The sequence below is a fragment of the Corythoichthys intestinalis genome, chromosome 9 (assembly GCF_030265065.1).
Source record: "Corythoichthys intestinalis isolate RoL2023-P3 chromosome 9, ASM3026506v1, whole genome shotgun sequence".
NCBI classification, from domain to species: Eukaryota; Metazoa; Chordata; class Actinopteri; order Syngnathiformes; family Syngnathidae; genus Corythoichthys; species Corythoichthys intestinalis.
The window spans coordinates 42,522,152-42,535,794 of record NC_080403.1 but is presented as its reverse complement, the minus strand read 5'-3'; the positions used below and the strand labels follow the sequence as shown (position 1 = coordinate 42,535,794).

Here is a 13,643-nt window from a genome sequence, read left to right as displayed (position 1 = left end):
ACAGATGTTATTATGACCAGCAAGCACTGTCTAACAAAACTGGTAATAAAATTGTCTCACAGTATTTCTTCTTCCTTTTCTTTCAGAACAAAATCCAGGGCATGGTGTTTGACTTTGTGACTCAGCAGGTGTTCGACATCTCGATCATGATCCTCATCTGCCTCAACATGGTCACCATGATGGTGGAGACGGACGATCAGTCAAAAGAGACAGAGGACGTGCTCTACTGGGTCAACTTTATCTTCATCGTTGTCTTCACTGGCGAGTTTTTACTGAAATTGTTTGCACTGCGTCACTACTACTTCACCAATGGCTGGAACATCTTTGACGTGGTGGTGGTCATCCTCTCCATTGTGGGCAAGTATTCACAAAGGCTTTCTAAATGGGGGGAAAAGATGACAGCACAGTGTCATGTCCACTTGTTACTTGTGTTTTTTGGTGTTTTGTCACCCTCTGCTGGCGCTTGGGTGCGACTGATTTTATGGGTTTAAGCACAGTGAGCATTGTGTAATTATTGACATCAACAATGGCGAGCTACTAGTTTATTTTTGATTGAAAATTTTACAAATTTCATTAAAACGAAAACATGAGGGGTTTTAATATAAAATTTCTATAACTTGTACTAACATTTATCTTTTAAGAACCTCAAGTCTTTCTATCCATGGATCGCTTTAACAGAATGTTAATGTTAATGCCATCTTGTTGATTTATTTTTATATTGTTATAATAAACAAATACTGTAGTTATGTACAGTATGTTGCGTTTATTAAGAATAATTAATTTTTAAGCTGTGATTAACTCGATTAAAAATTTTAATCATTTGACAGCCCTAGTCATAAGCATTCATTAATGCCCAATGCCCCATACTGATTTTAATGACTTCCTATTTTTATGTTTGTCTGTTTCCTGGATTGCTCTTTCCATCTTTAGGAATGTTCCTCGCCGACCTGATCGAAAAGTACTTTGTGTCGCCAACGCTCTTCAGGGTGATCAGATTGGCTCGTATCGGTCGAATCCTGCGGCTCATCAAGGGCGCCAAAGGCATCAGAACTCTGCTCTTCGCCCTGATGATGTCTCTCCCGGCCTTGTTCAACATCGGCTTGCTGCTTTTCCTGGTCATGTTCATTTTCTCCATCTTTGGAATGTCCAACTTTGGTTACGTGAAACACGGGGCCGGAATCGACGACATGTACAACTTTGAGACATTCGGCAACAGCATGATCATCTTATTTATGATCACCACGTCTGCTGGCTGGGACGGCCTGCTGCTGCCCATTCTGAACTACCCTCCGGACTGCGACCCTTTCTTGGAGAATCCCGGCACTCCTTCTACAGGAGACTGCGGCAACCCGTCGGTGGGCATTTTCTTCTTTGTTATGTATATCATCATTTCTTTCCTAATTGTGGTCAACATGTACATCGCCATCATTTTGGAGAACTTCAGCGTGGCCACGGAAGAGAGCGCTGACCCGCTCAGCGAGGATGACTTTGAGACATTCTATGAGATTTGGGAGAAGTTCGACCCGACTGCCTCTCAGTTCATCACGTACGCCAAGCTTTCCGACTTTGCGGACGCACTTGAACACCCGCTGCGAGTCCCCAAGCCTAACACCATTGAACTCATTGCCATGGACATGCCCATGGTGAGCGGGGACCGCATACACTGCCTGGACATCCTGTTCGCCTTCACCAAGCGCGTGCTGGGCGACAGCGGCGAGTTGGACATGTTGAGACAGCAAATGGAGGAGCGATTCGTGGCAGCCAATCCTTCCAAGGTCTCCTACGAGCCCATCACCACCACGCTGAGGCGCAAGCAGGAGGACGTGTCAGCCAGAATCATCCAAAGGGCCTACCGCTCCTACTTGGCGAGGCGGGGCTTCGTTTGCAAGCGCGTTCCAACTAACAACAGAGTGGAGAACGGCGGGAACAATCAGGAACAAGAGAAGGAGGCCACGCCCTCCACCGCTTCCTTGCCCTCGTACGACAGCGTCACAAAACCTGACAAGGAGAAGGAGGACGACAACGAGGGCAAGGGAGGGAGGAACGAGAGAGGAAGAAACCAAAAAGACGTCAGGGAATCCAAATGTTAAGGCGACGGGATAGTAATAATCACGCTATTAACACCACAAATTATAACACGAGGAAACTCACGCCCGCACGGATGTACAGATTATTTCCTTTGCAAGTCAGAAAAGAATCAGTGTTTTTATTTCCAGCCTTCAGAGGGAAGCGCTCACGCTGTCGACGGCTCGAAGAACGGCAAACTCCTCTCGTAATCAGCTGTGACATCATTTGTATCGAGATGATTGACATCCACAGAGGAGACGAGGAGCTCCGAACGAAGGACTTCACGGATGGTAGGCGGCCTTTGAGGAAAGGTGCCAGACTTTGTCTCTGAGAGCAAAGTAAACAAAGGATGAGCGAAAGACACAAATAACAGCGCATCGCAAGTATTTTTCTTTTGATTTAAGCTAGAAATTGTTGTTGTGAGCAGCAAAAATGCAAACCAATATCAAAGGAACACTATTTAGCATTTTGCCCATGCCACTTAACTCGCATTATTTATACCCACCTTCAAGTGTTGTTTTCTTTTCAAAACGTGGGCTTTTTCACCAATTTGTTCAGGGTCTGTTTATTACGGGGGTGAACTCAGGCCAAGGGCTTACGTACATTTACTCAGAACGATTTCCAAAACAAATACATAGGTAATTGTGCTTGTTCGATGCATAGAAATGATTTGCATGATGGCATGTTTTTGACCAGAACTCTTGCATGAACTTTTCATAGTCCACAAAACACTAACACCGCAGTGGCGCGATGCGAAGGGTCGATCATTCGAAACGGAAATCTTGTCTCATCACTCAAGACATAACAATTGTTGCCTCTATAAATAGAAGAATGGAACATGTCGGTATAATAAAACACACGCAGACACGCACACACACACTAGTGGATTGCAGTTGTAATGTGACTACTTATTTGCTGCTCTCAAAGATGTGGAAAGAAGATGAAGGACGTGATGTCAGAAAATCAGAAGCTTATATTTAACGTTTCTATGCACCTATGTAATGCTCCATTTGCTTTTATTGTTCATGAGTGGTCAGTGGGGATTTTACAAGTATGGCCTTTTTATTGGTGATGCATTTCCTTTCTAAAAGGGCTGAGAGGAGATCTTAAGCTTATTTACGTAAGTGTGTCCGTGCTTTATTTTCTAGTTTTATACACCTCATTTAAGACGAGGGAATAGCTGAATGAAGTTGAAGAATGAAAAAGGCAAAACATTGGAGTGCGTGGAGAAGCCAAAGAGATCTGCCTTGTTGATTTTCATCAGTGGATGGGTTCGTGTTTATGACGGAATGTACATTTATGTTTGGGGATTACAGTATTTTTATTTTGCTCTCAATAGAGACCCGAGAATTGTATGCAATGCTTGAAAACAAAAAATCCTCCCCTTTTTCTCAGGAGTTATTATACGCGGTTAGCTCTGCTACATAATGCTAGTGAATGTGACGGGAGTGTTTATTAAATAACATTTCATTGGCATTTGTGTTTAATGCCATGATGATGATGGGAAATGATCTCAGATGGCTGCCTTGTCTCGGTCGGGGTCATGGTCCGTTCTGTTGTAGAATATCCTGCTTATGACGCTTAGCTTTATAGGGGCTTGAAGCATCTCAGTGAAATAGACACTTTTATTTTGTGTTGCTCTCGCTTGCAAAGTTACTGGTTAAATTGGTAGTAGATTGCGTCTCGAGGAAGTCATTATGGATTCAATTCAATTCTCCATTCATGTCTGAAAACAAAATATTCACCCCAGTGGGACGTACACACAGGAAACACTGTGAGGTGATGTCACAGATTTGTACGATTGAACTCACACACCCTCTCCGCGCCGCACTCAATACCAAATAACTACCAGAGCACTTGACGCATCTCATTGTGCCGTGAGCACACGCGCCGCAGTGGAGCTTTAGCACTGTGCAGTGATGTCACTTCCTGTTTATGGCCGGTTAACCCTCCCGTGTGTTTCAAAATCCTGCAAATGGTCCACTTTCTGCATGAGTGCTCCAAAATCAGTGTGGGTGTTGTTGACCCGAAACGTCTATTCCCATCGTGTATTAATAATAGTTTGAAAAAAAAAAAAGGAAAAAAATCAATTCAGAAAAGTGGATTCATTTGAAAGAAGAAAAAAACAAGTACTGTATAAGCTTTGTTCTGAAGCTAAAATAAACTTTCATAAGAACCTAATGTAACATTTTATTTTAATGGCATGTGTAGTTTTTTGTAAATACTGGTCTACGTCAAAACTACAGCTATTAATCTTACACTTAATATGAATAAGCATAAATAGAATGGCTTCCAGCTTCTGCCCCGTCACACTTGTTAGACTGTGACATGATTGTCAGAGTAGACCTTTTTTATTCACTTTTCACACAAAAAAAAGGGATTAAGGGAAAATAATCTATATTACAAATCAAAGCCTTCATTTACAGAGCTATATTGCATATATATATATATACACATACATGTATGTGTGTGTATCTATATATACTGTATTTCTATTACATAGATAAACATATATATATAGTATATATACTGTATATATATTAGAACAATGTCTGTGATGCAACTCGCCTGTCCACTTTTTGCAAGGAGGTGAAACTGATCATGCAGCTTTCTTTCTGTGTATTGGGTCAATAACCAAAACTCTGGGCCACCCAGCACCCAAAGGTGCGCCTAAGGGGCCAGCGCATAATGCATGGTGTTACACTGGCTGCATCAGAGAATCGGGGAGCCTGCCTTGGTGGGAGGATTGCACTAACCAGCATACCCCTCTGTACATGAACAGTAATATTTTGCCCTTTGTTTTCTTTGTGTACACACACATTCATAATGCTGGTATCACTTGTGTGTGTTGAGGTATTTGCGCATTACAGCTCTAACCCTCCGCCATGTTTGTGACACATCGACGCCACCTCCACTGCAATATGTGTAAAGACCCAAGGGTTAGTCATCTTAGTTGCCTGTGTGTTTGTTTCTGGTGCAATATCTCTCAACGGCACGTGCCTTTTTAGCTTCCTATTTAGTCTCTCAGTAAAAGTCGGCAACACAGAGCTCCAAAACCCACAGGAAGGAATCAAAACAGAGCATGATAGTAGCAATGTATTGAGTCCAAATGAGCTGGTATATTGCTAACCCATCACATAGGTTAGATTGTGTGGACTAACATCATATTGTAGAATCATGTAATCCAAATTGTCTCTCTTTCTCAATCTTGTTCTCTCCCTCTCTCTTTCTCCCGATGTTTTGTTTACAAGCTTTTGGCTTGGTAAAAGCCTGATTTCTGTTTTGCAGGTTTCTGCCGTTTTCACATCTTGGTCTGGATTATCTTTCACTACGTTGTGCGGGGCCATTGCTTTGATTTAGCATGACTGGGATATTATTGTTTTCTTTTGCTGAAAATAGGCTGACTGTTGGGGGGAGCGGGCAAACAATTTTTGAATGTCATTATCTCTTGCCACTAATGCAGCCAGAGAGAGGAACATGTTGCACAACCACTTGAGACAATTCAGTGAGAATCAGTGAAAGAATGTCTTCATTTGAGCACGAATCTATTTCCAAACAATAAAGCAGCCTTCCAGTTAGACTTGTGACCAGTGTCGTTTTTGGGTGTAACATGACTTCCTGATGTGGATGCTGTGTTGCAGCTTAACGTTACTGTACACTGTGGAACGTTTACTGCTCCCGTTGCATTGCATTCAAAGCAATTACAGTGATCCCTCGCTGCTTCGCGTTTCAAACTTCGCGCCCACAGTCCATCGCAGATTTTTAAAAAATAAAAAACAAATAAATAAATACAGATGAGCTGTCCCAAGCCAATCACGGAGTCTCACTCTGCCTCCCTCTCCCTGGTTTTTGTTGGTCAGGCACTGAGTGCACTGGAGTTGCTTATTAAAGTTAACGATGACTGACAGACGTTTGGGTTTGATCTTGCTGGAGACAAAAACTTCAAAGCGCCGCATGCGTCAATCATAGTTTAACTTGTTAAACAGTTGCCGTGGCAACTCATTGTATGTAAGTGAGCAGCTTGAGCGGATTTGATTTAATAAAGCCAAGCAGTTTTTATTTTTGTTTAAAAACAATTCGGTGGGGCAGAAACATGTTTAAAACTTATCATAATTATTACATTTGAAGTGCTTAAAAACATTTACTATTATATGTATACTGGACTGTCTCAGGAAATTAGAATACACAATATTCTAATTTTTTGAGACAGTCCTGTGTATATATACAGGACTGTCTCAGGAAATTAGAATACACAATATTCTAATTTCCTGACTGTCTCAGGAAATTAGAATATTGTGTATTCTAATTTCCTGAGACAGTCCTGTATATGGCGGAAAACACTCAGGTGACTTGAAATTTCGCTCTGAGACCCCCAATTTGGCCAAATTTCAAAATTGTCCAATATGCATGTCTGATACATCATTGGAAAGAAAAACACATTTTGAACAGGAGGGCATTTAAAAAAAAAAAAAAAAAAATTTTAAACAGCAAAACCCTATCTGGAGGTGAGAGCAGAATTACAGACGCCATGATTTTAACGAGATATTATCGCGTACCTACTTTGTTTCGATCCAAAACCTCCATGTAGCATGTATGACTGAGTGTCAAGACACAGCTGTGAATGGCCACAGCTGAATTTTTTGGGGGATTTTATGGGTGAAACGTGGTCATATAACAAGGGTCGCGATGCAGAAATCGCAGACATCAATGAGTGGTCGAGATGTTCTTTTTCATATATTTACCCATTTAAACGTTATTTTTCAATTTTATTTTGTTTGGATCGATTATTTATCATCTAATATATCAGGGAAAATGCGACAGTCACAAAAAAAAATACAATTAAGCAACAGTTATGAGGTAGATATCTGTGACTTTTTTTACAGACGCCAAATTTTTTATTGTGACTTAATTCGTTTAAAAGTTTATGCAAGTAAATAGTTTTTTAAAGTCGTTTTTTTTTTTCTTTTTTTTTCTTTTTTAACTAAAATTTAGACATCAATTAATGATTCTAAGCTAAATATGACAGACATTTTGAATAATAAATATAATTACTTGCCTTCTTTTTATGGCTAGGTTGAAACAGAAGCGGTTGCGCGACGTCTGTAAACGGGGGTTATCAGGGTAAAACGGACAAACTCAAAATAGTTCGGAGGCTAAGTGCGCCATTAATCTGCTATGGCAGCATACAGACATATTGTTCTATCAAGCACAATAGTTCTTTTGGCTTAAAATACAGCAGTTTATTTTAAAAAGGGGTGCTAGAGCTTTTTCAGTCTTGTCTGTGTTTTCCGCCATATATATACATATATGAAGGAGCCTCCATGGAAACGAAGGCTAGAGGCAAAAATTATGGCAACACGGAGAGAAGTTAGCCTCCTAACACAGCTGAGCAAAGGTGTGAAACCTAAGAAAAAACTGCCCAAGAAAGAAGACTGCTAAGCAAAGGCTCACAGCCCTAGCTAGCCGCCTAAAAAGGTACACAAGAGAAGTAGAGGCCAGGAGAATAAACACTATGTTCTCCAATAATCCAGCTAAGGTCTATTCTCAGTGGCAGGGTAGCAAGAACACAGCAGACCCACCCGGGGCTGAGATTGAACAACACTGGAAGAGTATCTGGGAAAAAGAGGCGTCTCACAACCCTAACGCCCAATGGCTGGCAAACCTGCAGTCAGAACATCACAACATCCCAGAACAAGGCTCAGTAGTCATCACAACAGCAGACATCCTGACAAGACTGTCCAGAATGAAAAACTGGACAGCTTCAGGGCCCCACAAGATTCGTGCCTACTGGCTTAAGAAGCTAACTGAACACCATGAACGCCTAGCAGCACAAATGAACCAGCTGCTGATGTCGGGGACCCACCCAGAGTGGCTAACCCGAGGTCGACAGTCCTCATCATGAAGGACCCCCATAAGGGAACAGTACCATCCAACTACCGGCCTATCACCTGCCTCAGCACCACATAGAAGCTCCTATCAGGCATCATAGCGGCTACAATGAGCAGGCACATGGAGCAATACATGCACAGGGCACAGAAAGGGATTGGCAATAACACCAGGGGAGCCAAGCACCAACTATTGATGGACAGGGCAGTCGCCAGAGACTGCAAGGCCAGGAGCACCAACCTGTGCACTGCCTGGATGGACTACAAGAAAGCCTATGACTTAATGCCACACACATGGATACTGGAATGCTTGAAACTGTGTAACATCAACAGGACAATAAGGACCTTCCTCCAGAACTCGATGGGGATGTTGAAGACAACTCTAGAAGCCAACTCAAAGCCAGTTGCACATGTCAGCATCAAATGCGGTGTCTACCAAGGAGATGCTCTGTCACCCCTGCTGACTGCATAGGCTTAAACCCCCTCAGCCAAATCATCACCAAGAGTGGTTTCGGGTTCCAGTTCCGAAGTGGAACAACCATCAGTCACATCATCATCAGTACATGGATGATATCAAGCTGTATGCCAAGAACGAGCATCAACTCCCTGATTCACCTCACGAGAATATACAGCGATGACATCGGGATGTCATTCGGACTAGATAAGAGTGGGCGAATGCTATCTAGAAGAGGAAGGTGATCTCAGCTGAAGGAGCTGAACTACCTGAAGGCAACATAACAGATGTGCAGGACAGCTACCAATACCTGGAGATCCCACAGGCAAATGGGAACTCATGAGGAAGCAACTAGGAGGTCTGCCACAACCAAATACTTACAGAGGGTGAGGCAGGTCCTCAAGAGTCAGCTGAACGGCAAGAATAAGATCCAGGCCATTAACAGCTATGCCCTACCAGTAATCAGATACCCTGCTGGCATCGTATCCTGGCCACTGGAAGAGATGCAGGCTACCGACATCAATACAAGGAAGCTCCTTACAATGCACGGAGGGTTTGACCCTAAGTCCAGCATCCTGATGTTCTACACCACAGGTGTCAAACCGATTCCAGAGAGGGCCAAGTGGGTGCTGGATTTTGTTCCAACCGATATCGTGCAGAGAGTTTAACCAATGAACTTCCTACTGAAACAAGCAGCACCTGACAAAGTTTAATTGATTACACATGTAAAAGATCTGATTGGTGAAAAGGTGTCCTCTTCATTGGTTGGAAAGCAAACCTGCACCCACTTGGCCCTTTCTGGAATCGGTTTGACACCTGTGCTCTACACAAAGCGGAAAGAGGGAGGCCGAGGACTAGTGAACATCAGAGCTACTATCCAGAAAAACATGTCTTATATGTATCTCTTTCCAATGCCAAATCTGAATAAATTGAACACACACACAAAATTAAAAAAAAGATTCCCCCCAAAAAATTTCTTGGGTGCTACTTCGCAGTTTTTCACACTTATCATGGCGGGTTCTGGTCCGCCTTAAAGAGCATACGACATGAGAAAAAAAGTCTTAAATAGCATTATTATGTGAATTAGAATCACATTTTGAGACGATTCGACTATATACAACAATTTAGCAAAGCGCAGATGACGAGAAATTAGTCTTTTAATCTGCCGGTTAGCCACGCCTACCATTAAAGGGCTCTAGCGTCCCCAACAGGTGGATGACATCAGCGGGAGACTGGGCTCATCGGTTTTACTTTTCAGCCCATTGAGGGGGAATTATTCAGAACGAGGAAAACGCGACGAAGAGAGCCACAAAATGTCATTGTTTCAGTCTCTCTAAATGGTAAATGGTGTTATACTTATATAGCGCTTTTCCACCTTTCAAGGCGCTCAAAGCGCTTTACACTATCTACTCCAATATTTTTACAGGATATTCTTTTTATCCAAGTATTTTTTCCCAGTGGCTAAATAAATGGCTTGAGAAGGACCAGTCAGCCTGTCGAGGGGGAACTATTCACAACGAGGAAAACGCAACGAAGATAGCCGCAAAATGTCATTGTTTCTGTCTCTTTAGTTCAATATTTTTACAGGATATTCTTTTTATCCAAGTATTTTCCCCAATTGCTAAATAAATGGCATGGTCATGACAAATAACAGTCTTGTGCTAAATGGAATATGAAATAATAAAGATGCACTTATTCAGGACGACATGGCAAAATGACTCCATAATGGTCAAAACTGTCGACTTCACCTTTACTGTCACACCTCCCGAACAATATTTTATGACACCTAAATCGGATATATGTCATTCCCCTTCCCCGGCTTCGGAGAATGTAAACAAACCAAGAGGCGTGACAGCTAGCCGACATGCTAACCCGAACTGAGTGATGTTTCAAAGTCTTCGAAGTGGAAAATCACACATAACTAGCCCGGATTATTTGACATGACGACTGGGTTGTCGATTGTCTTTGCGGATCGGCAAACTGCCCGGCGGAGAGCAATTTACAGTTCGTTCCCCAGAGGAGGGCGGCTGCAGTTGTTGTGCAGCTAACGTGCCGCTAATGTGCGCGAGGAGAGCTTTTTACATGCCTATCAATGATCAAACGTAAGTAGTCCTTTATTTAAAGAAAGTTTGTATTGTTTACTTTGTAATCGCTGTATACAAAATAAGAAGTTTGTCGTGTGTACTTTGTAATCGCTGTATTAATATTTGACATAATACAAAACAAGATGTTTACACACTTCCTTGTAAGTCCAATAGTCCCACAGTGGTAGGGCTCGGCCAATATCCACGGTGAAGGGGAACCCTTTGAAACTCCAAAAAGGTACACACGCCTCTCCCTCATAAAGCAAGATTTTTCTGCAGCTGTTTGGCTGGCGTGATGTGAAAAATAAATGTATTAATCCGTAAAATCAGCTGAATCCTTAGTCCTCATACACAACAGTACGGCTGTTTAGTGAAGAGGACGCCTTCACCCGTACACGTCACAGTGCCCTCCTCCTCAATGCAAGACCGAAGCCGGAAGTCACTCATTTTCATGGCGCGGGATTCAAAAACTAAATAAATATAGCGATCGCTTCCACGCACACACAAGCGGTCCATATCATTCAGGAGCATAAAATACCGCGTGTATTATTAAATAGACATGCTTTTTCGTGTCACATGCACTTTAACCTCAAAAACGAGGGGCCTCTGTAATAACAATAACAGCTACCCAATGGCACAGGTGATCCAACACTGATTATTTGGGCCAGCACAAAGGAGTGGAGCAACAAATTAGCAACAATATTGTTCCACAAGGTAGCGGTTTCTCAAACTTGCCTTTTCTAAGGACTTTCTTGCCACTTTGCCCGCAAAATATGCATATATTTCAAGAAATGGCATTCATAGGAATACAAACAATGATAACCTCTTTTAAATGCCTCTTGTTAAGCAAAGGTCCTTGCTCTCAAGTCACATGAACTTGATTGATTAAACACATTAATGTCAATTGCCCATGTGTGACTGTAGGGACATTGTGTATAATATTTAAAAAGTAAAAGTATATATTTATATTTTTTGAAAGATTTCCAATACTTGTCACTTTCATGCATAAGATGTCAAAATGAGAGTATGCCCTGCATGAAGTTTTATTCATGTCTTTGTTATATTTTCTTTTATTGTAATGAATTCAGAAGTTAATTCCCTTTGCAAATGGTAGGTTTTGAAATTGGTCACGATGCAAGTTCCTGGCGTCTTCATCCTTTCATCACGCCCACCAATATCGGGACTCATCATCAGCACTTAGCGCTGAAAAAAAAACATCTGAAGGTTGCCACTTCCTGGTTCCTAATTCAGCCGAATGGAGCATACAGTATGTAAATATGGCAGCATTTTAAATCTATCCATGTGTATTTGCGGTGGTTAGCACACAATTTTATCAAACAACCAGACTTGTCTTTGTCTACGTTTTCCTGGACCCCCATCTCCCACCGCTGTTGGCCACCTAGCTGGCCCAGAGGCACATTGCTCAGCTTGCTCGCTGGCCAAGGTCAGCCTCCACGCCTGGTCCTAGATGACATTTTTGTTTCTATTTTCTGTACCTCACCTTCGGATGTCTGTTACACGACGAGGACCTCTGATCTTCAAGTGAGCATGTTGGCATCAATGGACTGAATGTTTTATTTCAGTTGAAATGAATAGAGATGTGACCGAAAATTCGGCGCCGAATTAGCTAAAATTGCATTTTTGGTTAAAAGACTGAAAGTGTACCACCGAATAGTGTAAAGAACCGTAGTCTTCAAGTGATGACGTAATCAAAGCACGCTCTCTCGCTAACACTTCTGGCTCACAGCCAACATTTCTGCTGTTTGGAAGTCTTTTGAGAGATCAAAGAAATATGTAAATTATTTAAATGAAGGAAAATAAAATAAATTTGCATCCACACAAGCGTACATCGAGATCTCATTTAGCTTAGCAATTGGAGGAGTAAGACCCATTTTTTGAGTGTCCCAAACTTCCAAGAAAGCGCATTTATCAAAGTTTCATCAGTCGTGACATGTGTGTGTCTAAGTCCACCAAACGGAATGCTAAAACGACGGCAGCACCTCTGCTATAGGATGCATTGAGTTTGCTACAAAACGCTCATTGCCGCCGGGAACGCACGCTCCTCATGCACACTCTAAGTGGGTCTGGCGTGCCACGAAAGATGCGCATGCTGAAAAGCACCTCATACCCACTGTGAAGTATGGGGGTGGGTCAGTGATGCTGTGGGGCTGTTTCGCTTCCAAAGGCCCTGGGAACCTTGTTAGGGTGCATGGCATCATGAATGCTTTGAAATACCAGGACATTTTAAATCAAAATCTGTTGCCCTCTGCCCGAAAGCTGAAGATGGGTCGTCACTGGGTCTTTCAGCAAGACAATGACCCTAAACATATGGCCAAATCTACACAGAAATGGTTCACCAGACACAAAATCAAGCTCCTCCCATGGCCATCTCAGTCCCCAGACCTTGTTTTGTTGGCAAAAGGGGGTTGTACAAAGTATTAACACCAGGGGTGCTAATAATTGTGACACACATTATTTGATGTCAAATATTTTTTTCTTTATGTGGGATTTTTCTCCTTTTTTCCATTAAGGTCCCATATTATTTCAATTAAAAAAATATATTAGAAGCTAAAAAACACATCTTTTTCAGGGGTGCCAATAATTATGGAGGGCATTGTATGTGCTCACTCACATTACATTTGAAACCTGAGTCAAGGTTCAAAGCAAACTCATTCTTTCCTGTCATTTCACCTATATTCTAATGTGCAATGTGCACATCCTTGACAAGGTATACTGCTGTAGAACATCAGTGTTCCAGCCACCAAAATGGCTGAGTGATAAGATGTGAGTTTGTGGGTAAGAAAGAGAGTGAGCAAGAGACTGAGAGAAGGCGTGGGGCTAAGCAGAGGCAGCACTGCAGTGCAGATGTATGAATGCAGTGGCCTAGGCTGAATCAGCAGCCTCCGACTGTACTGTGCTGCTCTGTTTAACACTCCCTTCCTCCCACGGTGAGCAGAGGGACCTACTGCTGAAGATAAAGATAATGATTGGGAGGGGGGCAATGGGCATGCAGGCAAACATTCACAAACAGTGGAACTGTATATTACCATCATTTTTTCAGATTAGTTAAATTGTCACTGCTACAAGATTTCCTAGTTGAGGAGTGCTCGGCTGAAGGACGAATAATTATGTGACTGAATGCAGAATTACCTG

At 42.3% G+C, this 13,643-nt stretch overlaps 1 protein-coding gene across 3 annotated transcripts in view; it reads left to right on the top strand.

Annotated features, from left to right (window-relative positions):
* The window catches only part of LOC130921347 (sodium channel protein type 8 subunit alpha-like), a 120,911-nt gene extending 115,266 nt beyond the window's left edge, over positions 1 to 5,645 (top strand). For all 3 annotated transcript variants that reach the window (XM_057845109.1, XM_057845110.1, XM_057845111.1), the window contains 2 exons: positions 87 to 357; positions 931 to 5,645. In XM_057845109.1, the coding sequence (XP_057701092.1) occupies positions 87 to 357; positions 931 to 2,090 (1,431 nt within the window). In that variant the 3' untranslated portion in view covers positions 2,091 to 5,645. The remainder of the gene's footprint in view (positions 1 to 86; positions 358 to 930) is intronic.
* Positions 5,646 to 13,643: the final 7,998 nt, after the last annotated feature.